The sequence below is a fragment of the Fundulus heteroclitus genome, chromosome 14 (genome assembly GCF_011125445.2).
Source record: "Fundulus heteroclitus isolate FHET01 chromosome 14, MU-UCD_Fhet_4.1, whole genome shotgun sequence".
Classification (NCBI taxonomy): domain Eukaryota; kingdom Metazoa; phylum Chordata; class Actinopteri; order Cyprinodontiformes; family Fundulidae; genus Fundulus; species Fundulus heteroclitus.
Window position 1 is genome coordinate 35310388 of NC_046374.1, and position 27791 is coordinate 35338178.

The 27791-nt window shown below is 42.5% G+C and overlaps 2 protein-coding genes and 1 long non-coding RNA gene across 7 annotated transcripts in view; 1 reads left to right on the forward strand and 2 right to left on the reverse strand.

The window, feature by feature from the left end:
• The window catches only part of LOC118565786, a 144259-nt gene that overhangs the window by 25677 nt on the left and 90791 nt on the right, over positions 1 to 27791 (reverse strand). The window lies entirely within an intron of this gene.
• Positions 1116 to 2453, forward strand: LOC110367710. The gene is made up of 3 exons (XR_002427662.2): positions 1116 to 1673; positions 1753 to 1982; positions 2091 to 2453. It is a non-coding gene; the product is annotated as an uncharacterized LOC110367710 (long non-coding RNA).
• LOC118565790 lies at positions 11541 to 19621 on the reverse strand. 2 transcript variants are annotated; one of them, XM_036146795.1, is made up of 7 exons: positions 19504 to 19621; positions 14595 to 14650; positions 13985 to 14347; positions 12564 to 12653; positions 12384 to 12474; positions 12091 to 12298; positions 11541 to 11872 (listed from the first exon to the last, which is right to left on the reverse strand). In XM_036146795.1, the coding sequence occupies exons 2-6, from the start codon at positions 14641 to 14643 to the stop codon at positions 12097 to 12099; spliced, it is 795 nt and encodes a 264-aa protein (XP_036002688.1). In that variant the 5' UTR covers positions 14644 to 14650; positions 19504 to 19621; the 3' UTR covers positions 11541 to 11872; positions 12091 to 12096. The 2 variants fall into 2 exon arrangements, with proteins under 2 accessions (XP_036002688.1, XP_036002687.1); XM_036146794.1 differs by lacking the exon at positions 19504 to 19621 and having other exon boundaries at positions 11542 to 11872; positions 14595 to 14695.

The window sequence follows — 27791 nt, forward strand, 5'->3', positions numbered from 1 at the left end:
ATGTCAGAGTCTGATCTAAGCACAAACGTCGTCTACTTGTGTTCACCAGCTGAGGCCATTATTAACATGAACTCCCAGGTATGTGAAGGAGTTCACCTGATGAAAGTTGGGCCATGATCCCCTACAGACCTGGGTCCACCGGCATCTCCACTGTCTTATCTGGGCTGCTGCACCAGCGGATATCTTAGTAACATTTTGGAAAACCTCATACTTTTGTTTAGTAAAGTGGAATTGTTGCTGTTTGTCCAAACATTTTTGTTCACCTCTGTGTGAGAGTCTTCATATCCTGTCTATATGAAGTCCTGTCAATTCAATTCAATTCAATTCAATTTTATTTATATAGCGCCAAATCATGAAACATGTCATCTCAAGGCACTTTACAAAGTCAAGTTCAATCATATTATACAGATTGGTCAAAAATGTCCTATATGAATGAATGAATGAATGAATGAATGAATGAAAACTTTATTGTCATTGTCACAAGAACAACGAAATTTAAAAAGTGCCATTGATCCGTGCATATGTTTAAAAAAAAACAAAAATAATAAATAAATAATAAATAAATCTCTGTCCCTCAATTTACACACAATATAAGAAATAAATAACAAATAACTAATAAGGAAACCAGTTGATTGCATCAAAGTCCCGACAAGCAGCATTCACTCCTGGGGAACCGTAGAGCCACAGGAAGAGTCATCTGCATTGTACATGGCTTTGCAGCAATCCCTCATACTGAGCAAGCATGAAGCGACAGCGGAAAGAAAAACTCCCCATTAACGGGAAGGAAAAACCTCCAGCAGAACCGGGCTCAGTATGAACGGTCATCTGCCTCGACCGACTGGGGGTTACAGAAGACAGAGCAGAGACACAACAAGAGAGACAAAAAAGCACAGTCTTCATATCCAGCTTCCTTACCAGTGTGAGAACAACATCCTCCAACCTTGATTTCAGATTCAGGACAATCCAATTTGGGATCTGAATGTTTTGCACCTTTATGTCTTGACATCAGTTTTTCTTTCAATATCTTCAGTACGAAGGGAACGCCTCATGCCATGTCTATCTCACTTTATTTAGTTTTATATTTTGTTTCTCTGCTTCTTTCTCTATAGCTTTGCCCTCTTTGCAATCTCTACTCTCTTATTTAACAGTTTACATTCTCCATGGCTCACTCTCCTTCAGCCATTCAACATTTTGGACTTTTACCTTTCTGCTTGTTTTCGGTCTTGATCCCCATTCAAGGTAAATGCTGCTGCTTTTCTTTTTGCTAATGTTAAACTGTTACTTAGCAACCAGCAGAACAGCTTAATCCAGACCTGGGATGTCTGCTCGTGAACTGTGTCGTTTCTGATGGTTTTGTTTGGATTTTAGCGAAGTTTCTCTGTAGAGTCTCCTGAATCCTGTTGCTGTTTCAGACCCAAGCGTTGGTAAAATGAAGACAACAGCACCGGTTCTTCACCGGTATCTCATCATTCCAGATCCACACGATGTGAACGTTGGTGAGCCCGCGAGTTGAAACAGAAACATTTCAGCTTTGATTTTTAGCCTGAATGTTCTGTTTTATAACTTATTTCTTTAATTTCAGCGCATCGCTCCAGGCTGCTGCTCTGTTTCCTCCTTCTGGTTTTCTTCTTCTTTGTTGTTTTTATTTGGTATTTTAAAAAGTTCTCCAGCAAGTAAGTCACAAATAGTTAGAACATTAATGTTTTATTCTCCATCACCTGTTTTAATCAAATCTTTATTTGCTCCTTGCAGATTTTGTAGAAAGAATGTGAGTCAGACGTCCAACCTCCACCCTGAAAGCTTCACTCTGCAGCAGACAGTAATCAAGCACCTGGCTTGGTTTAGTAACGTTTTCCTGAACCTGGATTGGACTTTATTAAATGTATAAAGCTGGGACACATTCATCCTTGCACATCAAGCCTGGCTTTAGAGCTTACACTGAATTTCCAAATTCAGGTTTTGTGGAACCGGCCTCAGGTCAGGTGAGTCGGACTCGTCAGCTGGAATTGAGTCAGAAATCATTCAAACGTGGCGACGTTTCTTCCTCCATCAGAATATTAATTAAGTGATAAATCTGCTTGTTTTTACAGATTTTAAAGAGAAACTCCTGAGACAAGCCTCCACCTTGGAGTGTGGATGCCTTGCTCAAGAGCAGGTCAGTGTTCATGTCAATGGGAGCTCCATGAGGTCTTCTCCCCTGCAGCTTTCTGATGGCTTGGATTCAAACCAGCAACTGCAGCATCAAGGAAAGCCTGGAGAAGAGCTGAGCCTTCAGTCAGAGTGTGGATGATGGGTCCAGAGAGACTCATGATTTCTCTGCACCTTTATTTCTCTCATCAGCTCTGCAGTCGGTCTCCTCAGCAAATGTTGGAGGATTTTAACCTAAAACAGCAGAAGACCTGCTGCTTGTTTGACTCTGGACTCTGTTTTTGTTCTGCTGGAGCGCCCCCTTGTGGTCACTGACTGACTCTGCAGGAATCTCCCAAACTTTCAGACCAAGAAGTTCTGGACTTATCTTCAAGAAGAGAAAAAAAATCTGATTTTTTTTTTTTTTTTTTTTTTTTACCAAAAAAGAAACAAATTTTGTGTAAACAGAGCAGCTATTTTTAGTGATGTTGTTTTAATTTATTTATATTGTTTAACCTTTATGTAAAACTGATCTGATATCATGTTTATTTTGATGTTTTACTATTTAGGCCCATATCTAAATACATGTTGAACGTGTTTGAACTGTGAACGTTGCCAGAAGCCGATCTGTAGATCAGAGTCTGCTATGAAGCGTTAGGAAGAAATATTTTAAATCCTTATCTGGACGTTTTCTTGTAGAAGATGCAGTAAGGATGTTATAGTTGTTTTTTTGTGAAACTTGTCAGTAACACAGCTGCTGAGCTTGAACCTGGAACCACTTTAACTGCGACCCAGTGATGTTAATTATTCACACAGAACTGACAGTTAAAACTACAGAGAAAGAGAAAATGTGTAAAAAGCTCAGAGTAATAATTCACATCCTGTCACTAGTAGGAAGCAGAGTTTTTACTGTAAGTGAACCACGGATTTATTTATGCTTTATTTCAACATGATGGATTCTTTACCACCTCTTTCTGTTCATTTATTCCATTACAGAAAAACCTGGTTACCAGGATGAATAAAAGCTGCTATAATATTATGTTTTTTATTTGAATATTTTTTTATTTATACACTACTGAATATTCATTCAATTAAGGTGAATATTAAAACAAAGTGAACTTTGATTACTTTTTTTAAAATAAAGTAACATTTTAAATGGTTCAGTGATTCTTTGTTCTTTATCTCCTTGTGTTTTCCTTCCTGTGATTCAGACGTTTTCATTGACCATTAAAGCGTTCCCGGTGATCCGGTTCCTCTGCTCTAAAGGTCACTCCTCACTTTAGGATCTTTAGTATTTGGATTTATTTTTTTTAAACACAGCCGTTTAAAAAAACACTAATTTCATTTAGTTCTGAATACTGCATAAACGACCAGACCTGAACAATTAACCTAACGTAATGTCTTAAATGTGGAAGAAGCTCAAGCTGAGGGATGGACCATCATCTTCTTTATATTGATCTAGAGGAATGACCTTTTTAAGCTGAAAGTTTCCCAGCATCACTGAGACATCTGGCAGGAAGCCCAAGCTGAAAAAGTATTCACACCGCTTGGCCTTTTCTACACTTTGTAACATTCCCACAAACTCCTGCATTTTGTTGGGGTTTTATGTGATAGACCAGGGCTCTGCAACCTGTGGCTCTTTGGACCTTCCACAATGGCTCTTTACAACTTTGGCTAAAAATGGTCACTAATCATATGTTATTTTAATATAGATAAGATAAAACAAGTTTTACTTTTTCTAATGGAACAATTGCATTCAATTTCCAATCCAGAATGAACCATTTTTATTGTCGTTTGGTTGGAAACGGCCCGTCTTTTTAAATTTTTTTTATTATTGTTTAAACTTCACTTTCCAACGATTAAAAATCCATAGCCCTAGCGGGAAGTGTATCCAACCTCTTTTTTCACAGATTTTATGATTTTCTTTATTTTGCAATCTAAAAATAGAAATACAACAGCGGTTCTTTAAAATGGCAACAAATTTACAAAGAATTTTTGTAAAACATAAAAAAAAACAGATATGTTGTCATTTTTCCAAAGGTCATGGAACATTAGCGGCTCTAACAGAGGTTTATTTAGCTGGACTCAGGACAATAATGGCTCTTTGGGTTGTAAAGGTTGCAGACCCTTGTGATAAACACAAAGTAGTGTGCGGCTGAAGGTTTCAGTGTTTCCCAACAAACTGCTAGAGTGATGTGGTAAACATCCACCATCTACAGCTACAGAATGACGTTTGAGCCCATTGTTGTTTGGAACATGGCTCAGACTCAGTCAGGTTGAACAGAGAACATCTGCCAAGATCAACATTTAAAGTCCTGCCACAGATTCCCAGTTGGATTTGGGTCTGGACAGAATTTCGTTCTGTATGCACTCTGTGCATACAAAATGACAAATAAAATTGTCTAAGTCTAAAAGCTTGTGACCATAGATGAGGGTAGGAACGCAGATCAACCGGTAAATTGAGAGCTTCGCCTTTTGGCTCAGCTCTCTCTTCACCACAACGGATCGGTACAGCGCCCGCTTCACAGCAGACGCTGCACCAATCCGCCTGTCGATCTCCCGCTCCATCTTCCCCTCATTCGTGAACAAGACCCCAAGATACTTGAACTCCTCCACTAGGGGCAGCACATCCTCCCCAACCCAGAGAAGGCACTCTACCCTTTTCCGGTTCAAGACCATGGTCTCGGATTTGGAGGCACTGATTTTCATCCCGGCCGCTTCGCACTCGGCTGTGAACTGCTCCAGTGAGAGCTGTAGATCACGCCCTGATGAAGACAATAGGACCACGTCATCCGCGAACAGCAGAGACGCAATCCTAAGGCCACCAAAACGGATCCCCTCAACACCTTGGCTGCGCCTAGAAATTCTGTCCATAAAAGTTATGAACAGAATCGGTGACAAAGGGCAACCTTGGCGGAGTCCAACTCTCAGTGGAAACGAGTCCGACTTACAGCCGGCAATGCGGACCAGACTCTGACACCGGTCGTACAGAGACCTGACAGCCCTTATTAAAGGGTCCGGTACTCCATACTCCCGGAGTACCCCCCACAGGATCCCTCGGGGGACACGGTCGAATGCCTTCTCCAGATCCACAAAGCACATGTAGACTGGTTGGGCAAACTCCCATGCCCCCTCCAGAATCCTGCTGAGGGTGTAGAGCTGATCCAGTGTTCCACGGCCAGGACGAAAACCACACTGCTCTTCCTGAATCAGAGATTCGACTATCCAACGGACCCTCCTTTCCAGAACCCCTGAATAGACCTTACCAGGGAGGCTTAAGAGTGTGATTCCCCTGTAGTTGGAACACACCCTCCGGTCCCCCTTTTTAAATAGGGGGACCACCACCCCAGTCTGCCAATCCAGGGGAACTGCCCCCGATGTCCACGCAATGCTGCAGAGCCGCGTTAACCAACACAGCCCCACAACATGCTGAGCCTTAAGGTACTCAGGGCGAATCTCATCCACCCCCGGGGCCTTGCCACCGAGAAGCTTTTTAACAACCTCAGCACTAGAGATAGGAGAACCCGACCCAGAGTCCTCAGGCTCTGCTTCCGCAATGGAAGACGTGTTGGTGGGATTAAGGAGGTCTTCGAAGTATTCCGCCCACCGACGCACGACGTCCCGAGTAGAGGTCAGCAGCACACCATCCCCACTATAAACAGTGTTGGTGCTGCAATGCTTCCCCCTCCTGAGACGCTGGATAGTGGACCAGAATCGCTTCGAAGCCGTACGGAAGGCTTTCTCCATGGCCTTTCCGAACTCTTCCCACGCCCAAGTTTTTGCCTTAAGCACCTCCGCTTTGGCTAAACATTCCTCACCCAAAAGACATTTTCCAATGAAGCCTCAGTCTCAGACATCCTGACATGATCCTGCTTTGATCTAAACTGGTCCATTGTAATTCAGGCTGTGTTCAGAGTGGTTGCTTTGCTGGAAGGGAAAAACTCCATCCCCTATTCCAAGTCTTCTGCTGCCTCTGAAAGGTTTTCTTGTTTTTCTTTTCCTGTTTTTAGCTCCATCCACTTTGCTGTCCCTTTGTCCCCCTGTTCCTGTTGAAAAAAAAAACATGTTGCTACAACCACGGAGTCTCCTTGGAGAAGATCTGGGGGAAGTTCTAGGTTTCCCACACATGTTCTGTGGGCTTTACTGCTTCTCACTCTTACAGGTCAGCTTTGTGGGGTTTATGACTAATAGTCATCCTGTCAATGAATCCATGTACATGAGCTGCAGCTCCTCCAGAGTTATCATGGACCTCTCTGCTGCTTTTTTGCCTAATGCTCTCCTTTCCCAGCCTGTCAGCCTAGATCCTGATCAAGATGATCTTGATCAAGATGCTCCATCTGCTTTGAAAAGTCCCCCGTGGTTTAAAATAACAGTGGAAGTGAATCTGAGATGACATCAAACCTCTGGGCAGCAGGCGGAAACAGATCCTATGAGGAATTTACCCATGATTGCACACCAAAACGTGTTTTGTTTTCATGCTTTTAACCCTAAATCAGACAGCTGAATAAAGCATTATGCTGCCGCCTCCGTATTCAGTCTTAGAGATAAAGTGATCTGGATGATGTTTGGTCTCCTTATTGATCCTGAAATAAAAGCAAAGGCTAACCTGGAAATCCCACCGAGAGGGAAGTTTTTTTGCTCTTTTTTTAAACAAATCAAAATTGGATTCCTAAGAACCCCATGAAATGACACGCTGCAACTAGTGCCAGGAAGAGTATGCTGTGTGTAAAATTACAACCATGACAGGAAGAGAAATATAATAATTTCCCCAAAAAGACATTAAAACTGAAAGGCACATTCTACTATACAGGGTAAGGGAGGAGAGTGTTCAGGACTGAGGCTTACCAGGTGGGGAATTCGAAACGATTCAAAACTGGAGACAAAAGTGAAAACCTTTGAGCGCCCCAAGAACTGGTGAACGTGCACTGAATGGTGAAAGGAGCCCAGCACGACCGCCCTCACACGGAACCGCCACCCAGAAGACCCCACGGGGGAAAAAGGAAGAAGGGTTGCACAGAAAAAGAAAGCAAAAAAAAAAACTTTAGTTACGCAACCACACAAGTGATGACATTACATACCCTTCTAGATTTGGAAAGAAATGTTAATCATAATGTTAAATAAAACCGGACTTACAGAGCTCCCTTAAGGCATTCGGTTCTCCCACATGAAGTTCTTTAATAGTGATTGTTTTTATCATCTAACAGGAAACTTGCTCCAGTTACACATTTCAGCATCTATTCCCATCTGACTTAGATTTATGTGCAGTCCTCTTCACGATAACTAACATACTTTTTCGAGGTCAAAAGATACTACAAACATTATTTCCTCATTAAGAACATATCCTGATCTGCTGACTATTATTTTCTCTGTTCTTTTGCTCAAGAGGGATGCATGGGCTACTGGTCTGTAGTTACTGAAGAGTAACCATAGTTCGTGGGCCAGAATCTGTAGGACGCTTCCTTAAGAACTTTCGTATGAACTGTCAGGGGGCAACTTTCTTCCACCGGGAAAAGTTGCTACACATAGCAGTGAACTCAAAACACCAATGTTCCCACGTTTTCACTTGCACATTAAGAAGTTATAGCCGATAAAAAAATCTAAACTGTGGCGCTCCGGTCCAAGAGGTCACGTGATTCAATTTTTGCTGCTCAGCCAATCAGATCGCTGTATTGTCAGCTGTGCGAGTTCACCAGTTCATCATGGCTGCACCCGTAAGATGTTTGTATGCATTTGTTTCCAGACGAAGAAAGCCCAATAATAGCATTTTCTGGCGCCAGCTGGCTGAGATCTTGACGGCAAGAAAAAAGAAATAGCCCAGACCATCCACCCATCCATCCATCCATTCATCATCCATTTTCTAACACGCTTATCCCTGCTGGGTTCCGGAGGGGTGCCGGTGTCTATCTCCAGCTGTCAATAGACGAGAGGCGAGGTATAAACTGGACAGTTCGCCAGTCCAACGCAGGGCAGAAATAGTCCAGACTTTTGCCAATTTACTGTGATATCACCAAGACCTGCTGCGCTAGGATAACACAGGCGACAGGTGGATAGAATAACACTAGCGCAGCAGGTCTTGGTGATATCACTGTAAAACTGTAAAACTGACCCTAACTGCAATGGGTCCAGGGTGGGGCTGACCACGGTGCGTAGGTGTGCTAGGATGAGGCACTCCATGGTCTTCATCAGGTGGGAGGTCAGAGTAACTGGTCTGAAGTGGGCCGGTTCCCTGGCGTGTGGTGTTTTGGGAACGGGTACCACACAGGAGGTCTTCCACAGGGTGGGCACCAACCCCAGGCTGAGGCTCAGGTTGTAGATGTAGCTGAGGACCTCACAGAGCTCATCTGCACAGGTCCTCAGTAGCCTGGGGGGGATGCCGTCCTGTCCTGAGGCTTTCCTCTGTTTCAGCCTCATCAGCTGCCCTCTCACCTGCATTGTGACTGTGAGGGGGAAGGAAGGGGGGACCGACGGTGTGGAAGGGTCGGGGGTTGGTTAGAGTGGCGGTGGGGGGAGGGTAGATATCTGGAGGGCTGGGGGTTGGAGACGTGTAGAGAGTTTAGGACAGGGAGTGGGCCTGTATGAGGGGAGTCAAAACGGGTGAAGAACCTGTTCAACTCATCTGCAGACTCGGTGTCACCGTCTGCAGCCCTGCTGGTCCTCTGCCCAAAGCCGGAGATGTTCTACAGACCTCTCCACACATCTCTGATGTTGTTCTGCGCCAGCTGCTCCTTCATCTTCTTCCCATAATCCTTCTTTGCTGCCCTGATCCTCCACTGGAGCTTCTGCTGGACTCTATGCTGCTCCTCTCTGTCCCCTGAGTAGAAAGCCCTCGTCTTCTGGTTCAGGAGGACTTTCAGCTCAGGGGTAACCCAGGGGGGTTGTTTGGAAAGCATTGTAGCCGTCGTGTAGGCACAATGCTCTCCACACAGAAGTTCATGTAGCCAGTGATGCATTCAGTCAGGCTGTTGATGTCATCACCATGAGAGCTTTGGAACATGCTCCAGTCTGTGGTTCTGAAACAGTTCCTCAGTCTCTCACTGACCTCATCTGACCAAACTTTCACTGACTTCTTCTGTGCCATTGTTCTCCTCACCAGTGGAATGTAGTGGGAGAGCAGATAGACGAGGTTGTGGTCTGAGCGTCCCAGAGGGGGGAGGGGGGCGGAGGTGTAGGCATCCTTAACATTGGCATAAAAAAGGTCCAGAGTTTTATTGTCCCTTGTTGTACACGTTAAGCACTGGGTGAGCGTGGGGAGGGTGGAACGGAGGGAGCCATGATTGAAGTCCCCTGTGATCAGCAGGAGAGCGCGGGGGTGCTCTGTCTGCAGTTTGTTTACCGCGCCGTGAATCCGCTCACACGCAGCGGTGGCGTCCGCGGAGGGAGGTATCTGGGCAGCATCTGGGCAGCATATCTGCTGCTTCACGTGAACATGAGCGATGTTACACCATCTCTCATTCACAAACACCGCCAGCCCTCCTCTCTTTTTTCCACTCTCCGCCAAAGTTCTGTCCGTGCGGATGAGTTTAAAGCCATCCTGGGAGACCACCGAGTCCGGCACAGATCCATCTAACCACGTCTCCGTATGATACTAGCGTCCCTGTACTTGATACTAGCGTCCCTGTACTTGATACTAGTGTCCCTGTACTTGATACTAGCGTCCCTGTACTTGATACTAGTGTCCCTGTACTTGATACTAGCATCCCTGTACTTGATACTAGCGTCCCTGTACTTGATACTAGCGTCCCTGTACTTGATACTAGCGTCCCTGTACTTGATACTAGCGTCCCTGTACTTGATACTAGTGTCCCTGTACTTGATACTAGCGTCCCTGTACGTGATACTAGTGTCCCTGTACTTGATACTAGCGTCCCTGTACTTGATACTAGCGTCCCTGTACTTGATACTAGTGTCCCTGTACTTGATACTAGCATCCCTGTACTTGATACTAGCATCCCTGTACTTGATACTAGCGTCCCTGTACTTGATACTAGTGTCCCTGTACTTGATACTAGCGTCCCTGTACTTGATACTAGTGTCCCTGTACTTGATACTAGTGTCCCTGTACTTGATACTAGCATCCCTGTACTTGATACTAGCGTCCCTGTACTTGATACTACTGTCCCTGTACTTCCTTTGGAAACGGGTTAATGCTGTGAGGTCCTCAGTCTTGTTGCGGGGAGATCTTAAGTTTCCCATGACAACCGATGGTAAATAACCTTTCCTCCGCTTCGTCCTTCTGCCCCGGCAGCCTCTTAGTCTCCTCCGTATTTCTGCGGGGATATCAAGTTTCTCAGCATGGTGATGAGAAGGGCCGCAGCGTGTGGAGTCACGTAGTCTGAGAAGCTCGTTCCTCGTGTAGACCATGGGAATGCTCGGAGTCGCGGACAAAGGGGTCTCCCCTTGCGGCATTGAAATGTGCCGAAAGTAACAAAAAAATAAGCACTATTATAGCTGCATTTACTGAATCACATGTAACTCTACCCAACCAAATTATAACGCACCATGACAATAAAAACAGAGCGGTTTTGTTGTGTTATAAAATACATCCTACAAATGTAAAATATTTGGTGCTATTAATAAAATATAAAAATAAACAATTTTATTTTTGAACTGGTGTGGAACAGAAGACTTGGACAGTAACTGCAAAGAAAACAGGAAAGGTAAATATTTCACAGTAATAGTGTTACAATGTTTTTCTGATGCAGGAGCACTACATTAGCTGGAACGCTAAATTAGCAGCAGCGCTGAATTATCAGACAAAGACAGTGTTGTCTCAGAACAAAGCGTCTGCTGGCCTGATTATTACTAAGAAAAGCACAAGAACAATCAGCGTTCTCTTTTAAAACTAAAAGTAACAGAAACTGGCAAACTTTCAACAGAATTATGAATAAGCTAACATCAATTATCATTTAGCATGGTGTCAAAACAGCATTTTAAACAAGTAGGTATCTCTGCATTGATTTGATCATTTAGCTTAATTCCCTTCATCAGTCAAATGTCACATTTTGTTACTTTAGGCACATCTTCTGATCTGAGTATGTTACTCAATGAGTTTTAGGAATATGAGGATTTATTATTATCACTTTATTATATAAATATGTAGTTCCATATAAAAAGATTCATAGAAACGTAAATAAATAAAATTATTATATTATGTTTAGCATTTGTACATATCCATCCATCCATCCATCCATCCATCCATCCATCCATCCATCCATCCATCCATCCATCCATCCATCCATCCTCTTCCGCTTATCCTGGGTCGGGTCGCGGGGGTAGCAGCTTCAGTATGGAGGCCCAGACGTCCCTCTCCCTGGCCACTTGGGCCAGCTCCTCCGTGGGAATCCCAAGGCTTCCCAGGCCAGCCGGGAGACATAGTCCCTCCAGCGTGTCCTGGGTCTTCCTCTGGGTCTCCTCCTGGTGGGACGTGCCCGGAACACCTCACCAGGGAGGCGTCCTTCGACATTTATACGTCTAAAAAAGTATTTGCTCAGGTCTTTTGTTTAGAAACTTCATTTCTTCTAAGGTAAGAAATGTATAAATGTTGCAGTTAGCCCGTCTACTTCCTGCAAATAAATCCACAACCTCTGATTGTGTGTTGGTCTGAAGGTTCCTGTAGAGTCTGGCAGTGACCAGAAGGTGGCGCTCCAGTACAACAACAACGGAGTCCAGAGTCAAACAAGCAGCAGGTCATCTGCTCCTTTAGGTTAAAGTCCTCCAACATTTGCTGAGGAGACCGACTGCAGAGCTGATGAGAGAAATAAAGGTGCAGAGAAATCATGAGTCTTTCTGGACCCACATAGGAGAACAACTTAAAGCTAAATGTCTAATTTACTTTAAACATAAAAGCTGAGGAGGAAAAATAATGAAAATAAAATGATTAAAGCAGTTTAGCTTCAAACCCTCAGAACTGAACCACCAGACTACGTCATCCTACGACCGCTCCAGCTGACCAGTCAGACTCACCTGATCTCATCCATACTCCTCTGACTGAAGGCTCAGCTTTTCTCCAGGCTTTCCTTGATGCTGCAGTTGCTGGTTTGAATCCGAGCCCTCAGAAAGCTGCAGGAGAGAAGACCTCATGGAGCTCCCATCTACATGAACACAGACCTGCTCTTTAGCAAGGCATCCACACTCCAAGGTGGAGACTTGTCTCAGGAGTTTCTCTTTAAATCTGTAAAAATAAAGCAGATTTATCATTTAATAAATGTTCTGATGGAGGAAGAAGCGCCGCCATGTTTGAATGATTTCTGACTCACTTGTTGTTTGTCTTAAGTATGAAGATGAAAATTAAACTCAGAGAAAAGAAGGAAATAACAGCAAAACACAGAGGCAGCCTGGACCGGGGTCCTGAAATAAGAAGAGATCAATATACAGTAAAAAGTTAAATTTAGGTTATAATCAGAAGCTGAAACATCTGTTTTGACCCGCTGACTCACCGGTACTGATGGTCACATTCTGTGGGGCTGGAGTGATGAGGTTCATGGGAACAACCGGTTCTGTTGTCATCATCTTGGCTGATGTTGGATCTGAAACAGCAACAGGATTGATGAGTCTACAGAGAAGATTCTGATAGTTTTTGGTTTTTATCAGACATCCAAGGTCTGGATGAAGCTGTTCTGCCTGTTGCTTAGTAACAGTTTAACATTAGCTAAACAGAAGAGCAGCAGCATTTACCTTAAATGGAGATCAAGAGCAAAAACAAGCAGGAGATAAAAGTCCAAAATGTTGAATGTCTGAAGGAGAGTGAGCCATGAGCATGTAGAATGAAGGGTTACATTGACGTTCACTACAAGAGTTTATTTTATCTGGAAAGGACATTATCCCACTTATCCCATGGTCACTTATGCAAGAAAGATTTAACCGATCATTAATGCTTTGATTTTTTTTCACTGTTAAAATCTTACGTTTTTCACAAAAAGCGACTATGGGAACTATTTAATATCTCTCGTTGTGACGCGTTGCCAAGGTAACCAACATTAACTGTCTTGCCGTTACCAGCTAACGTTTGAGCCAATGCAGTAATTTAGAACAATCAGGATCTTTGACCAGAACTTTTTCTAAATGTCCTAACACGTTTTAAAGGTGTGTAGTCACGTTATTTGACTTTTTAAAAATGTACATGTCAGTAGCTCACTCTGGTTACATACAAAGTTTTTCTGAAAGATTATCATGTCCTGCTGCCGTTTTATTTATTTTTATACTTTGTTTTTGCTCAATTGGTTAGTAAATGAGGCCTTTTGTGTTTATTTACAATTTTAACAGAAGTACGTACTGCGCAGCAAGAGTTAAAACAAGGAAGCAGCTAAGGGCTATTAGCATCTCCAGGTGAAACAAAGATCTTTTCCAAGCTCTAGTGGAAAAAAAAAACAAAAAACGAAAACACACAAAACAATATGATTCCAAGAGGGAAAAGCCTGGAATGTCTCTGGGAATACAGTATTATGAACGTTGGTGTTCCCTGAAGCGGACGGTAAACCTTCCGAGGCTCAGATGTGAGCCTCTGATATGAGGCTCTAAAAAATGCTGTAGATCGGTTTATTTATTTAATAACGTTGGTCTTCGATCTCACCGAGCTGCAGGTTTACTGTGAGACATTACAGAGGGTCAGGCTTGGCCCGGCTTTATTTAATACTGTTTTATTAATTAAGCAGACTGACATGGCTAGATGGCGCCACATATGTGGTGTCCATCCATCCATTTTCCTACACGCTTATCCCTCATGGGGTCGCGAGGGGTGCTGATGCCTATCTCCAGCTATCAGCGGACAGGTCACCAGTCTATCGCAGGGCCGTCTGTGGTGTAAATAACCTTATTTTATCATCATAAAATGATAAAATGACCTACTGAGTGAACTCACCAGTGACTGTGATGCTGGTCCCTGCAGAACCAGATCCATCATCAGTCTTCACATAACACACATAGCGTCCAGAGTCTTCAGTCCTCAGTCTGGACACATGGAGTCTGATTCGTCCTTCTCTTAGGACGTCTTTGTCACTCTGGACTCGTCCTGAAAACTGTTCATCCTGAGACTCTGACACCTCAACACCATCAAGGACCTGATAAAGGAATAATTCTTTCCTAGGAGTGAACAAGTAGCAGTCGATGTACAGATCTCTCCAGGGTGGATCAGGTGTGGTGGTGAAGGTCCACTCCAGAGTGATGCTGTGGTTCTCCTCTGCCTGATAGGAGCTCTGTGTCACATTCACTACAAATGTTGCTGCTGAGGAGACAGAGAGGGAAAGAGAGGAGCAGACACACTGAGAACTGGAACATGGGAGTCTTTAAACTACATCTCTAGAGCTTTCTGTCCCATGATGCTCTCTGTGCTGTCAGAGCTCTGCTTGATGCTCTTCAAGTCAAACTGCTTGATCAGATGCAGCTGGAGGATTGAAGTGTTCCCTTCACTGACAGACTTTTCACTGATTATTGATGGATTTAGACTGAACAAAGAGAAGATGGAAACTGACCACAGAGACATGAGTTGAGGATGATGAGCAGCAGGATCCTGCAGATCATCTTCTCCCTGTGAGAGGAGACAGAGGAGGAGAGTCAGCAACACATCAGCTCCAGCATCAGCAGCAATTTGTATGCACATCCTGACAATTCCCAGTTATTCCTGTTTTTAACCAGTTATAAAGCCAAAATAACAGATAGACACAAAAGTTAAAAAGGTCTTAATAAAACAATAATAAATCATTTTAATATTTTTCACTGCAAACATGAACCCAATAGACATATTTTGATGCAAAATTCTTTAAATTAAATTGAATGGAACTGAATATTCAGCATGACAACACTAGATGGCGCCTAAACAACTGCTATTCTTTGTTTAGACTTTTGCTTTTTTTATAATAGCAAAACTAGGATTCCAAAAAATGACAGTGCTATTTATTTCACTTTTATTTACTTCTGCAATTAGAATAAAGACAAATAAAACCGAGGAACAGCATTTACATTGGTTTCATTGTACAAAGGTTTCCACACTGTCCATTAGTAAATTTGTACAAACCAGAGGCAGAGCTAGACATTCTTATCATCAGGGGCTTAGCCCACAACATATTTCATTATTACGAGGGTAATTTGGTACACCAAAAAAGTAAAAATGACTTAATCTGTTGATGTGGTCGCAAAATTAATTTATAGGCCTTTACATATCTTAAAGTTTAATCTGCTGTTCTTTAATAGTCGTACTAGTATATACCAATAGTATATTAATATGTTCTCATTTCAATGATGAAATGGACAACCACTCATGTAACAATTCAGTCTTGGTGTCACCAATCTTACCTAAAGTACAGTATTGGGTCCTCCATGCTGCTTATGTATTAAGATTTACTGCACATTTAAACATTGAAATCTCACTATTGTTCGGGAAATAATTAGTTGTCTGAGAAGATGTAGGTAAGGAGAAGTTGTTATCTACACTTCAGATATATGATATAAGAAATGTGTTTGGAATGTTAAGATAAATCACATGAAATGGGCTAAAGAGAGTAACTACAGCACAGTTGTACATTTGTTGTTTGAATTTAATATTTGAAATGCTGTCAGTGACACTTCTACTTCCAGTGCAGAGTGTTGTGCCAGTTCATACGTGACAAAAAACTGCATCAATTCGGGACGTAACGGACTGCGTTACCCATGATGCAATGTGGTCAAAATGGCCACCAACTCATGTGGTCAAAATGGCCACCAACTCCCATCACGCAACACGGCAAAATGGCCGCCGATCAAGATAAGGTTGCTATGGTGATGGCTATAAAAGCCGATCACACACGACAATCTTCCTTCTTCCCTGGCTTTTAGCCAACCCGAGAAGACACACACACACACAGCTGTTTCCGTTGGGGTAATCCCACGCCACGTGTTCGATTGCTCGCTGGACCGAGAGTTTTCGACGCAACGGTTATTCCCTGCTTTGTATAACAGGAGGTCGACTAAAATAAGTACTTTTAAATTCCCTCTGATCAAAAGACTGAGAGACGCCGTATCTCCCAGTGATCGAAGAGGACCCCGCTTTGTCTGGCCAACAAAGCGACCGAACCCGGAGGAAGAAACGAAGGAGCTTCTCCCCCGTTCCGCTGCAGCCTGCGGACAACTGCGCTTGTCAAGACGCGTCCAGAAAGCCGCATTTTACTCGGAGCGCTCCGGACCAGCCCCGAGGCATCTCAAAGTAACGGGTCTCCCCTTTTATTTCTGTCTCACCAACAGGGTGTTTAGAAGTGCCTGGGCAGGCGTTAGAACTTTGTAGGTGTTGGTTAATGCTTTTATTCCACAACGAAGTTGGAATTATTTTGCTGAACATTTTCTTTGTATGTGCATGCATTTTACAATTGATTTTGCTGTGTTGATTTGTGATCCATCAAGAACCCCGCCGTGGGTTGCCGCTTTATTTCTTTTCATCTTTTTCCCTGCTTTCCCCCCTCTCTCTTTTCGCGTCTTCTTATCAATTTAATCTTTTTTGTCCGAGCTCAAGTCGCGGGCTTTGCTTTAAACTCCCAGTTAGCTGCCCCCCCTCTCGAAGCGAGGCATTATCCCATCAGCGTAAGCGTGGTTACGTCATTAGGACCTCCTCTCATACGTCATCGTAGCAGCCATCTTGGGAGGGTGACGTATATCTGAACTGTAGGGAGCTTAGCTGAACTAGCTTTGTGTAAGACATCAAAGCGTCCAGTGAGATTCCCGAAGCTGTTCTGTCTATCAATGCTGATTCGTCAAATGCCGGTGTTTCGAGGGCGGTGTTAAACAACTTTGAGTTAAGTTAAGATCTGCTAACCGCTCATTTTAATCCATTGTTTATTTTTGTTTTGTTCTTTATTTCCACATATATATTTTGCATGTTAGTTTAGTAATGAGTAAGAATTCCAAAGTTGTTTGAATCAGAGAATTACTGTAACAGGGAATTGCTTTTGGTTCAATAAAACCAACGACTGCGGAATAGACATTGTTTTGTGTTCAGTCCAATTCACAGTTGCCTGGGTATTCAGAAATCAGAGCTAACCTCCTTTGGAGTTAACATCTGATATTAATACAGAGACAATATCATTGGATGGTGATAAGGAATAAGGATTTAAACTCTAATTGCAGTTACATTGGGGTTCTCACAGCCTGCTGGATAAACCTCGTTGGTTAACAGTCCGACCTGATCATTTATTCCAGCATAAATGAGTTCATAACAGCAAATTAACTAATGCATTAGTGGTATAAATACTTACAAGCTTATAGCTAACATCACCACCATTTGAACTATATTTGTTATAGCGGAAACTTGAGTTGAAATTATAAATTATAATACCAAATTATAATTAATAATAATAATAAGCATATTCAACCAGCTTATGGCATAACAAGAGTAAATACAAGAAATGTATTTGCAGTCCCTTGAATGTATAATTTTGCTGTTTTACGATACAGAGTATCTTTGATAAAAAAGAATAAGGGTGGGGTTTATCTGTGTGCATTTCTATATCTCCAAAAGAAAATACAGGATGAATCTAGACAACAGACATATTTTGAATATATATTTGATTTAATAAGCACGTATTTACCGTCTGTCCCTGTTGCTCGTAAGTTCAAATGCAAACTTTTTCAAAGTGGGAAAAAAGTCCCAATTCAACATTGATCAGATCCTGTGATGCTTTAAAGATAAACAAACAGCATCTAGTGTGTGTCATGCTTATAAAATTTGTATAAATGTAGCAAATAATGCTGCCTTTTCTTTTTAGACAGGCAAAACGCATCCTAATGCTCAAATCAAGCATCAAAAAATAGGAGCATGCATATTGTGTAGGACCAATGAAGCTTTGGACCAATAGTGTCTCTACCAAAGTTCAAATCAAACCTACGCCCTTGATTCCATGTTACATTCTTTATAGTATGGGTTGCTACATTTCAGCAGGTTGTATAGCAAGGTATGTTTCTGTATCGTGTTTTAAATCCGTGCCCCATGTGCCCTCTTTTAACTTTGAGCACCTGCCCCTCCAACGGTCTCTGCACGGCCCTGGTATTGACAGCAAATTGTGTGGGTCAGGTATCTATGTGTGTACCCTGCAGGGGGCGCTAGGTGCAACAACAACCTGACAGTTTGCTCTGAAAGGTTTTCTGCGACGTGACACTTAGCTGCTGTTGGCATGGAAACACATTGTTCAGAAACGAAAGCGTTCCCTCCTATAAGCGAGGCGCGACAGGAAGTTTAGTGAAATTATTAACTGTGTTGAAAAGCTGTAACTTTTGACATTATATTAATCAGCTGTTTTTTGTGACTCCAGGGGCTCTGCTCGTCTACCACTAAATTTATTTAAAAAAGGAATAACGATAGTACGCGGCTAAGTTGCTTATAATGATTTTACATTATATGAAAATCTGCAAAATAAAGCATAATTAACCGTCAACGTGTATAATCTGGCTTTTAAAATCCAGTCAATTTGGGTGAGACGTAACTATTTAAATTGCCGTTTAAATTGTTTTAAAGTGCAATTCAAGTGAATTCGGACCTTATGCCTTTTTCAACACTTCCTTGTGAAAATCCGCTAAAAACAAGAAAAAGCAGGATTAGACCTGCAACTCTGCAAGGTTGTTTCACGGATATCAACAGCCAACCTAAGAAAATGAAAGGGAACTTTGTATGAAGTTTTTTTTTGTTCCAAAACGATTTGCGCATTGTAAGCATGAATTTGAAGTTGTAGAGGGAGTTAAATTCCCTAAGTATTGTATTTGTTGAATTAAAAAAATCACAAATACAATTTTTTTAAACCTGTTCAAATTTTAAGTATAAGTACACAAATTGTGTTCTGTGAGTTGCCCATCATAAATGTCTGTCATTCAGTTCTGCTACAGTTGATCTAAAACAAATGGTGCAAAACAAATTCAAACACGTGTATTAAAATCTTCAAAAAAAAAAATTATATATTTTTTTCCTTAACACAAATACAAATCAATGAGTTCAACTGCACAAATCTGCTGCTGTGAGTCATAAATTCAACTTTACAAGTTACGCCTTCATTTTGACTTTTGACACAAACTTCTCAACGGTAAAAACTATCTGTCATACAGTGTATAAACTTGAATTTGTTTAAATATTTGATTTTCTCTGTACTTAACTGTGCACTCCCACAGTTTTGATCATGCAATGGAATGGTTTGTAATCTTTCGTGACCTGCAGTTCTTCATTGAAAATGGGTTATTTACCAAAGATGTGGATTTTTATAAATATAATAACTCCTTCTACAACTTCAAATTCACGTTTACACTGCACAAATCGTTTAGGAACAAAAAAACCTTCACATTTTTGGCCCTTGAGTTTAAAATAATTTGCAACAGTTATATGTTGGCTATATGTAAATAAAATAAGATAAAACAAAAACCAGCAACGCTGACCTTTAACAGGCGTCCAGACCAAAATCAAGCAGGAGGTAAAAGTCCAAAACGCTGAAAGGCTGAAGAGAATCCGACAGATTGTCGCTCTCACAATCTCAGCTTCTCTGCTCTGGCTTCCTAAAAACGAATGAATGAACCACTGAGGTTCACGCTGTCACGGTACTTTTTACGGTACGTGATAACGCATCTCCATGCCCACAAGGTAAGCAAAGTCACGCCCATGTTTCCATGGAAAAAAAAAACCCAACAAAAAAAACCTACAAAATAAAGACAACCTATCCAGTACTTAACCACTTTCCAGAAAACGCTTTTAATATTTAGGTTAGGAAAAGGTTATAGTTTAAATGTGACTATAAAGTTGAAACCATATTTATCTACTGGAAACATTTCTATAAAGTTGAAACCAGAGGTTTACTTCACTACATAGAGTTTTTCTTTCCTCACTCGCAGACATGAAATCTGAATAACATTTTCCTATTTTATGTCTATTTGCTAAATGCCAGTGGTCTTTAATGCCAGCGGTACAAATGGGTTTTCCAAACGTAGAAGTAACCAAAGCCTGCAGCCGAACTGATTACAGGATACCAAACAATTAAAATGGCAGTAATATCTTAAATCAAATATAATCCTGATCAGACTCCCTGCTGTCCCCAGGTCCACTGTGGTTGGTTCAGATAAGGTCCTGCAGTCCAAAGCAGCTGATCCCCTGCAGCCAGTCTCTCCATCTGACAGGTTCAGGACTCCAGCTCCTCAGCTGAATGAGTTCCTGTCTGCCCAGGAGCTCAGTGACAACCAGAAACATCTACAGTCTGACTTTATCCAGTCTCCAGATTGTCTGCTCTGGTTTGAACAGAGCGTTCAGGACACATGAAATAAAGTTCTGCTGGCAGGGAAACTGCAGCCAAGTGACCTGACAGAGATTCACTCTCAGCTCCATGGAACTCTGAAATGTCTCAAATGCCAAAGTTTAATTAACCAGCAGAGTGAGTGGCCCCCACACCTCAGTGATGCAGCAGTAATTGTTCTGTACATCCTGTTCCTGTTTTTACCGGTTAAAAAGCCAGACTAAGAGATGGAAGCAGAGGGAAAAAAAGGTCTTGATAAAAAAAAAAATCACTTTGACAATTATTTTTGTCATTACAACATACATTCCAGTGAAATGTATCCTCTGCATTTAATCCACCTGTAAGGGTCTTGCTCAGGGACCCAGAGTGTCAGTCAGTGGGAGTCAAACCCAGAACCTCCAGGACAAAATCATAATGCTAACCACTACTCTCCACTGTCCGTCTTGGTGGGTGAATAAGCCTTCTGGAAATGAACTACAAAGTCTGCACTCTCTTATCTCTGGACATTTTGGATTGATTTCCGTGAGGTGGGCTGTGCTCATACTTCATGTCACACAAAGGATTGTGGGATTCCTCATAGCTCCTTAGCACCAATAAGGGACATAACAAGGTTTATATGCTAAAGTAGCTGCTAGCTAAAGGAAGCATACAGGCTACATAATACTTGGGCGTTGGCTTGTCTAACAGGTCTGTGAGGACTGGGCATGAGTCCAAAGAAGAGCTGTAGGTGTTTATACTTGATAGGATGTAGGTGCTGTATTCTGCAAAAACAGAGAGGGGGGCAGTATGCGACATAAGCAGTGGAAATGCACTAAAAAGAGACGAAACTGTTATGGTTTAATGGTTTTATCAGTACAAATCTGGTTTCATTTTAGTTTTAGACTCATACATTTTAAAGCCTTATTTACGGTGGCCCTGAGGTGCAAAGCACTACAACATTAACAAAAACATTACAACATTTAGGAAAGCGCTACAACATCTAGGAAAGCACTACAATATTTACAAACCGGAAGAGGTACGTCCCAGTGGGAGACCTAAGAAATCGCTGATTGGACTACAGCTCGTTTTTACTTTTGAACCGGTACTTATTCTGGCTTTAATGTGTTTTTAAAAAAAAAATAATGTTCTCGGTGATCAAAACCGTAAGATGCAGTCTAAAACGCCACTTAGTCTGTTTATAAGTTTCATTTTTACTAATTCTGCTTTTTTTTAACTACGTGCGCTGTGTTTCTGTGCATCAGCGCTCTAACTGGTCTGCTCCTCTCCCCTCCCTTCCCTCGGACCCAGGGGCTTTTATCAGCGGCAGCCTTATCACTACGTTTAATGTCTTTCCACTCCTACCAAAATGTCCCAATTATTCCTTCTCTTCCCTCTAAAGGAGTCCTTTACAGTCTTTATTTATGCATTTTGCCCACTGTTTATCCCTCGTGCGCTGCGCGTGAGGGATAAAATCGAGCAGCTGGATCAGCGTAAAGATGCAGCGTGAACCCCTGTATGATTTAAGGGTTGCAGCTGAGGGGAAAATGTTGGCTTGATCAAACTCCGCCTCATTCACAAATAAGATCAACATGGATATATTAATGATAAGCTGTAGTTTCATTATCAACTACGATAACATAAAAAAGAAAAAAATCGGTTGCAGTTACAACAACACATCCATCATAACAAAGGTTGTGGAAATAAAATTATCAGAGGTTCCTACTACCACATCCACATGCTGCAGTCCCCACAGTGCTGTTTCCTAAAGCCTAGAACCCAGAGCTGCCTCCTAACAGCCATGTGTGGAGCTACTAGCTGCATAGCCGCCTGTAGCTGCTCAGACAACCAGCCTTCACCCTGCTTCAGCTGCTTCCACCTGGATACCCCAAAGAGAACCAACCTGACACAGAGGCACTGACTGGTTAGACCCCCATTAGTGACTTTAAATCTGCTGCGTCTCTATGGTTCATTTGTTTCTGCAGGTAGAGTGGACCATGCTGTGTCATACACTGATGTCACCATCGCAGAGGAGAGGAAACCTTAAAGAATCACTGGTGAGGGGCATTAAAGCCATCACTGCACAAAAAGCACCTCATTATCTCATTATCTGTTATTTGTAACTTTCCCGAACGCTATAAAAATGTAACCCCTTATGTCATTTTTTTGCCTTCATTATGTGTAATGTGAACCAAAGTTGCCAAATAGAAATTTCAGCATGGTAACTTGTGGAGACAATAAAATACTTTTGACTTTGACTTTTCCTCTTCTCTCGTGCATGACACTGCTGTCATTGCAACCAGTTGCAAGAGCGGACAGACGTCTGCAAAATTCCTAGAATTTAAATTATGCCCCTTTTACAGTAAATTTATAGAACAGGGATTATGCATAGCAGCATCGGTGCCAAGGGAAAATATGAATTATACCAGTTCACATCTGTCAGTAGTAATTTTCCTCTGCAGCCTCTGACACAAACACATATATAATACAAACAATACAAATGATGGACAATGAAACTATACACTACCTCATAAAAGGTCAGCTGAAAAAATACATAAACACTAAATGTAATAAAATAACTATTAATTTACTTTTTTATTATTATTTTTTTAGATGGACCTACTTATGTATTTAATGAAGTGATAATAATAAATCCTCATATTCCTAAAACTCATTGATCAACATACTTCTATCAGAAGATGTGTCTAAAGTAACAAAATGTTATTTTTCCTTTCTGATGAAGGGAATTAAGCCAAATGTCAAATCAATGCAGATATATCTATTTTTTAAACTACTGTTTTGACACCATGCTAACTATTTTTGATGTTGGCTTATTTATAATTCTGTTGGGAGTTTGTTAATTTCTGTTACACTTTTAAAAGAGAAAGCTGATTGTTCTTGAGTTTTTCTCATTAATAATCAGGCCAGCTGACGTTTGGTCTGAGACAACACTGTCTTTGTCTGATAATTTAGTGCTCCTGCTAATTTAGCGCTCCTGCTAATTTAGCGCTCCTGCTAAGTTAGCGCCCCTACATCAGAAATACATTGTAACAGTTACTGTGAAATATTTAACTTTTTTTCTTTGTATATGATGGGGGAAGCTAGAATCAAACCTACAACCTTTCGGCTTCAAGAAGACTCCTCTACCCGCTGATCCACAGTCGGCCCAGTTTTTCTAATTTCTTTGGGCTTTATTTCTGATCTAGGGGTGAAATTCTCAGCAGATCAGCTGCTGAAAGTCTGGTACAGGAAAACCTGGTTACTTTCTGCTCACTGGAGTCAGACTCATAACTGAAGCCATCAGAGTTTTAGATTAACCTGTTTCATGTTGTTACTTTTCTGGAGAAGAGCAACAGAGAACGCAGACAAGGCCAGTGAGTGATGAAGTTTCTTTAAGAAAAGTGGGAGATTAAGGGGATGATGAGGACAAAGAAATAAAGAGACAGAATAATCTGCTGGTATCTCTCTGATGAGAGCTGATGGGGATCAAACCTGCAGACTGCTGTACTATCTCATAAACACCTGCTGGAATTCGTCCGTCCGTCCGTCCGTCCGTTGTCTTCCGCTTATCCGGGGTCGGGTCGCGGGGGTAGCAGCTTCAGTAGGGAGGCCCAGACGTCCCTCTCCCCAGCCACTTGGGCCAGCTCCTCAGGAGGAATCCCAAGGCGTTCCCAGGCCAGCCGGGAGACATAGTCCCTCCAGCGTGTCCTGGGTCTTCCCCTGGGTCTCCTCCCGGTGGGACGTGCCCGGAACACCTCTCCAGGGAGGCGTCCAGGAGGCATCCTGACCAGATGCCCGAGCCACCTCAACTGGCTCCTCTCGACGTGGAGGAGCAGCGGCTCTACTCTGAGTCCTCCCCGGATGACTGAGCTCCTCACCCTATCTCTAAGGGAGAGCCCAGACACACTACGGAGAAAACTCATTTCAGCCGCTTGTATCCGGGATCTCGTTCTTTCGGTCACGACCCAAAGCTCGTGACCATAGATGAGGGTAGGAACGTAGATCGACCGGTAAATCGAGAGCTTCGCCTTTTGGCTCAGCTCTCTCTTCACCACAACGGATCGGTACAGCGCCCGCTTCACAGCAGACGCTGCACCAATCCGCCTGTCGATCTCCCGCTCCATCTTCCCCTCATTCGTGAACAAGACCCCAAGATACTTGAACTCCTCCACTAGGGGCAGGACATCCTCCCCAACCCGGAGAAGGCACTCTACCCTTTTCCGGTTCAAGACCATGGTCTCGGATTTGGAGGCACTGATCCTCATCCCGGCCGCTTCGCACTCGGCTGCGAACCGCTCCAGTGAGAGCTGTAGATCACGCCCTGATGAAGCCAATAGGACCACGTCATCCGCGAATAGCAGAGACGCAATCCTAAGGCCACCAAAGCGGATCCCCTCAACACCTTGGCTGCGCCTAGAAATTCTGTCCATAAAAGTTATGAACAGAATCGGTGACAAAGGGCAGCCTTGGCGGAGTCCAACTCTCACCGGAAACGAGTCCGACTTACTGCCGGCAATGCGGACCAGACTCTGACACCGGTCGTACAGAGACCTGACAGCCCTTATTAAAGGGTCCGGTACTCCATACTCCCGGAGTACCCCCCACAGGATCCCCCGGGGGACACGGTCGAATGCCTTCTCCAGATCCACAAAGCACATGTAGACTGGTTGGGCAAACTCCCATGCCCCCTCAAGAATCCTGCTGAGGGTGTAGAGCTGGTCCAGTGTTCCACGGCCAGGACGAAAACCACACTGACGAAAACCACACCTGCTGGAATTACATTTTTTAAAGCTTGTTTTAGTAATGATATAAATTTGCTTTACTGGTGTTTTTGATATAGTCTCCTCACTCTCACTGGATTCTGCTCTGCAGTGAATCAAAGGCTCAGCCACTCCTTCAGGAACCGAGTAAAATGGTTTCTACCGCTCAATCATTAACAGAGCGAGGTTCTATTTTTAGGTGATAATGTAATGTGAGTTTCTATTGTAGCAATAACTCGTAGGTTATCAGCCAGGAAACAGGAGTTGGCGTTTCTGCTAAACTTTCCGATGACCTTTTCCACAGATACTCTGATATGTTGTTGAAGCCGTCTTGCTTCTCCGGGTTTGTTGATTTGTTGTGCAGGACTTAAAACAAAAACTCAGCCATGGACGCAGAATTCAGTTTCACCTTTGCGAAGGGAGAGATGCACAAGCCAGCCTCTGCGGGCAGCAACTCTGGCTCTCTCTCCCTGTTCAGGCTAGTTTTATTACCTTCAAAGGATGATTTCACAGAGTCACACAAACAAATGACGTACACAGTATCGGTTTTTACTCCCTAACAGCTACCTTTACCTTTTATGGATTTGTGTTTTCCTTCCGTTGAAACCTTCTCTTCAGCTAATTGCTGACCTGGTCTTGAGACTCTCTCTTCTGCTACCTTGCTCAGCAACAGTGCATCTTACCCTAATCTATTCACATTCTATTCCTCCGACCAATCGTGCGTGGCCTTGAAGCATATAAAAGCAAATAAAAGCATATAAAAACATGTTAAACCTTCATAAAAGTGTATAAAAACGGAACAAAGTTAATACATTCCACAATGTTTAAAGCGTATCTGTGGGAATGCTTTTATTCTTTTACATCATTTGGTATCAGGAAAAACTTATTTTAAATGAAAGGTAAAGGTAATTAGCAGATGACTCATGACTTATTATTATTATTATTATTATTATTAATATTAATAATCAGCCTGAATCAGCCTGTCAGTAATTGATCAGAACTGAATGAGTGAAAACTCTCGTTTCCATGCTTGGACAATGAATTAGAGCATCAAACATTTACAAGTTAAAGGTTACACTGGTGAAGATGGTTCAGTTATAACATAGTTATTAAAGAGAAAACTGTACCAATCTGTTTACAGGCTCTGAAAGTCAAATTTAAATGTTTTAAACGTGACTGAAGATTTTGAGATGATGCAGAAATCTGTTCATGTATCTACAAATGCTTCAGAACCTCAGCAGCAGTTTACAGACCTGAGCATCGAGATGCCCTGGGCATCAACACCTCCATGTGCAGCTGGATTTTGGACTTTCTGACCAACAGACCCCAGAATGTCCGATCAGGCTCCAACTGCTCCACGTCCATCACTCTCAACACTGGTGTACCACAGGGCTGTGTGCTAAGCCCGTTTCTCTACTCCCTCTTCACCCACAACTGCAAGCCTGTGTACGCATCCAACTCCATCATCAAGTTTGTGGACGACACTACGGCGATTGGTCTCATCAGCAACAACGATGAGACAGCCTACAGGGAGGAGATCAAGCACCTGGCCACATGGTGCAGTGAAAATAACCAGCTCCTCAACACCACCAAAACGAAGGAGCTCATCGTGGACTTCAGAAAAGATTTAACAGGCACGCACGACACCATCCACATCAATGGAACGGCTGTTGAGTGTCTCCAGTTTCAAGTTTCTGGGGACCCACATCTCAGCGGACATGTCCTGGTCAACCAACACCTCCTGCCTGGTCAAGAAGGCTCACCAGCGCCTCTTCTTCCTGAGGACACTGAGGAAAAACCAGCTATCCTCGACTATCCTGGTGAACTTCTACCACTGCGCAATAGAAAGCATCCTGACCAACTGTGCAACAGTGTGGTATGGGAGCTGTACTGTTGCAGAGCACAAGGCACTGCAGCGGGTGGTGAAAGCCGCCCAGTACATCACTAGGACTCCACTACCCACCATTGAGCACACCCAGAAGAAACGCTGCCTACATCGAGCTCGCAGCATCCTTAAGGACTCTTCTCACCCAGCCAACAGACGGTTTTCTCTCCTGCCCTCCAGCAGGCGTTTCAGGTGCCTCTGGACCAGAACCAGCAGACTAAAGAACAGCTTTGTCTCTTTATTGAACCCTAACTCTCACTGATAGACTCTCCTCTCCCTCCTCACACCTACCTCCATTTTGTTATTCTGTTATTTACAAGTCTGTAATGTTCACCTGCACTCATGACTGTTACTATAGTAACAACTGTTTACAGGCATCTTGCACTACTCACCATGATTGAATATTGATTTGCACTGCTGACTGTTTATTCACAGTACCAATTGTTTACATATACATTTGCAATACCGTACTTTAACTGTAACATGCAATTACCTTCCACTGCACTTTAATTTAAATAGCTTTTGTCCAAACTTTATTTAATCATTTTAAAGTAATAGCTATAGTATATTATGCTCACAATTCTGCCTATAGTAATAGCCATCTGTACATATATTCATAGTACATGTAAACTCTGTTATAAAAACAATCATCTGTATATTATGCTATTGTACATATCTGTAAAACTCTATTCATAGTAATATCCACCTGTATATTATATTCAGTACATATCCAGCTGTAAATTTAGTTCACAATACTAGTTATCTATATATTATATTCATAGGACAAATCTATCAGTAAAATTCTGTTTATAATAGTATCCA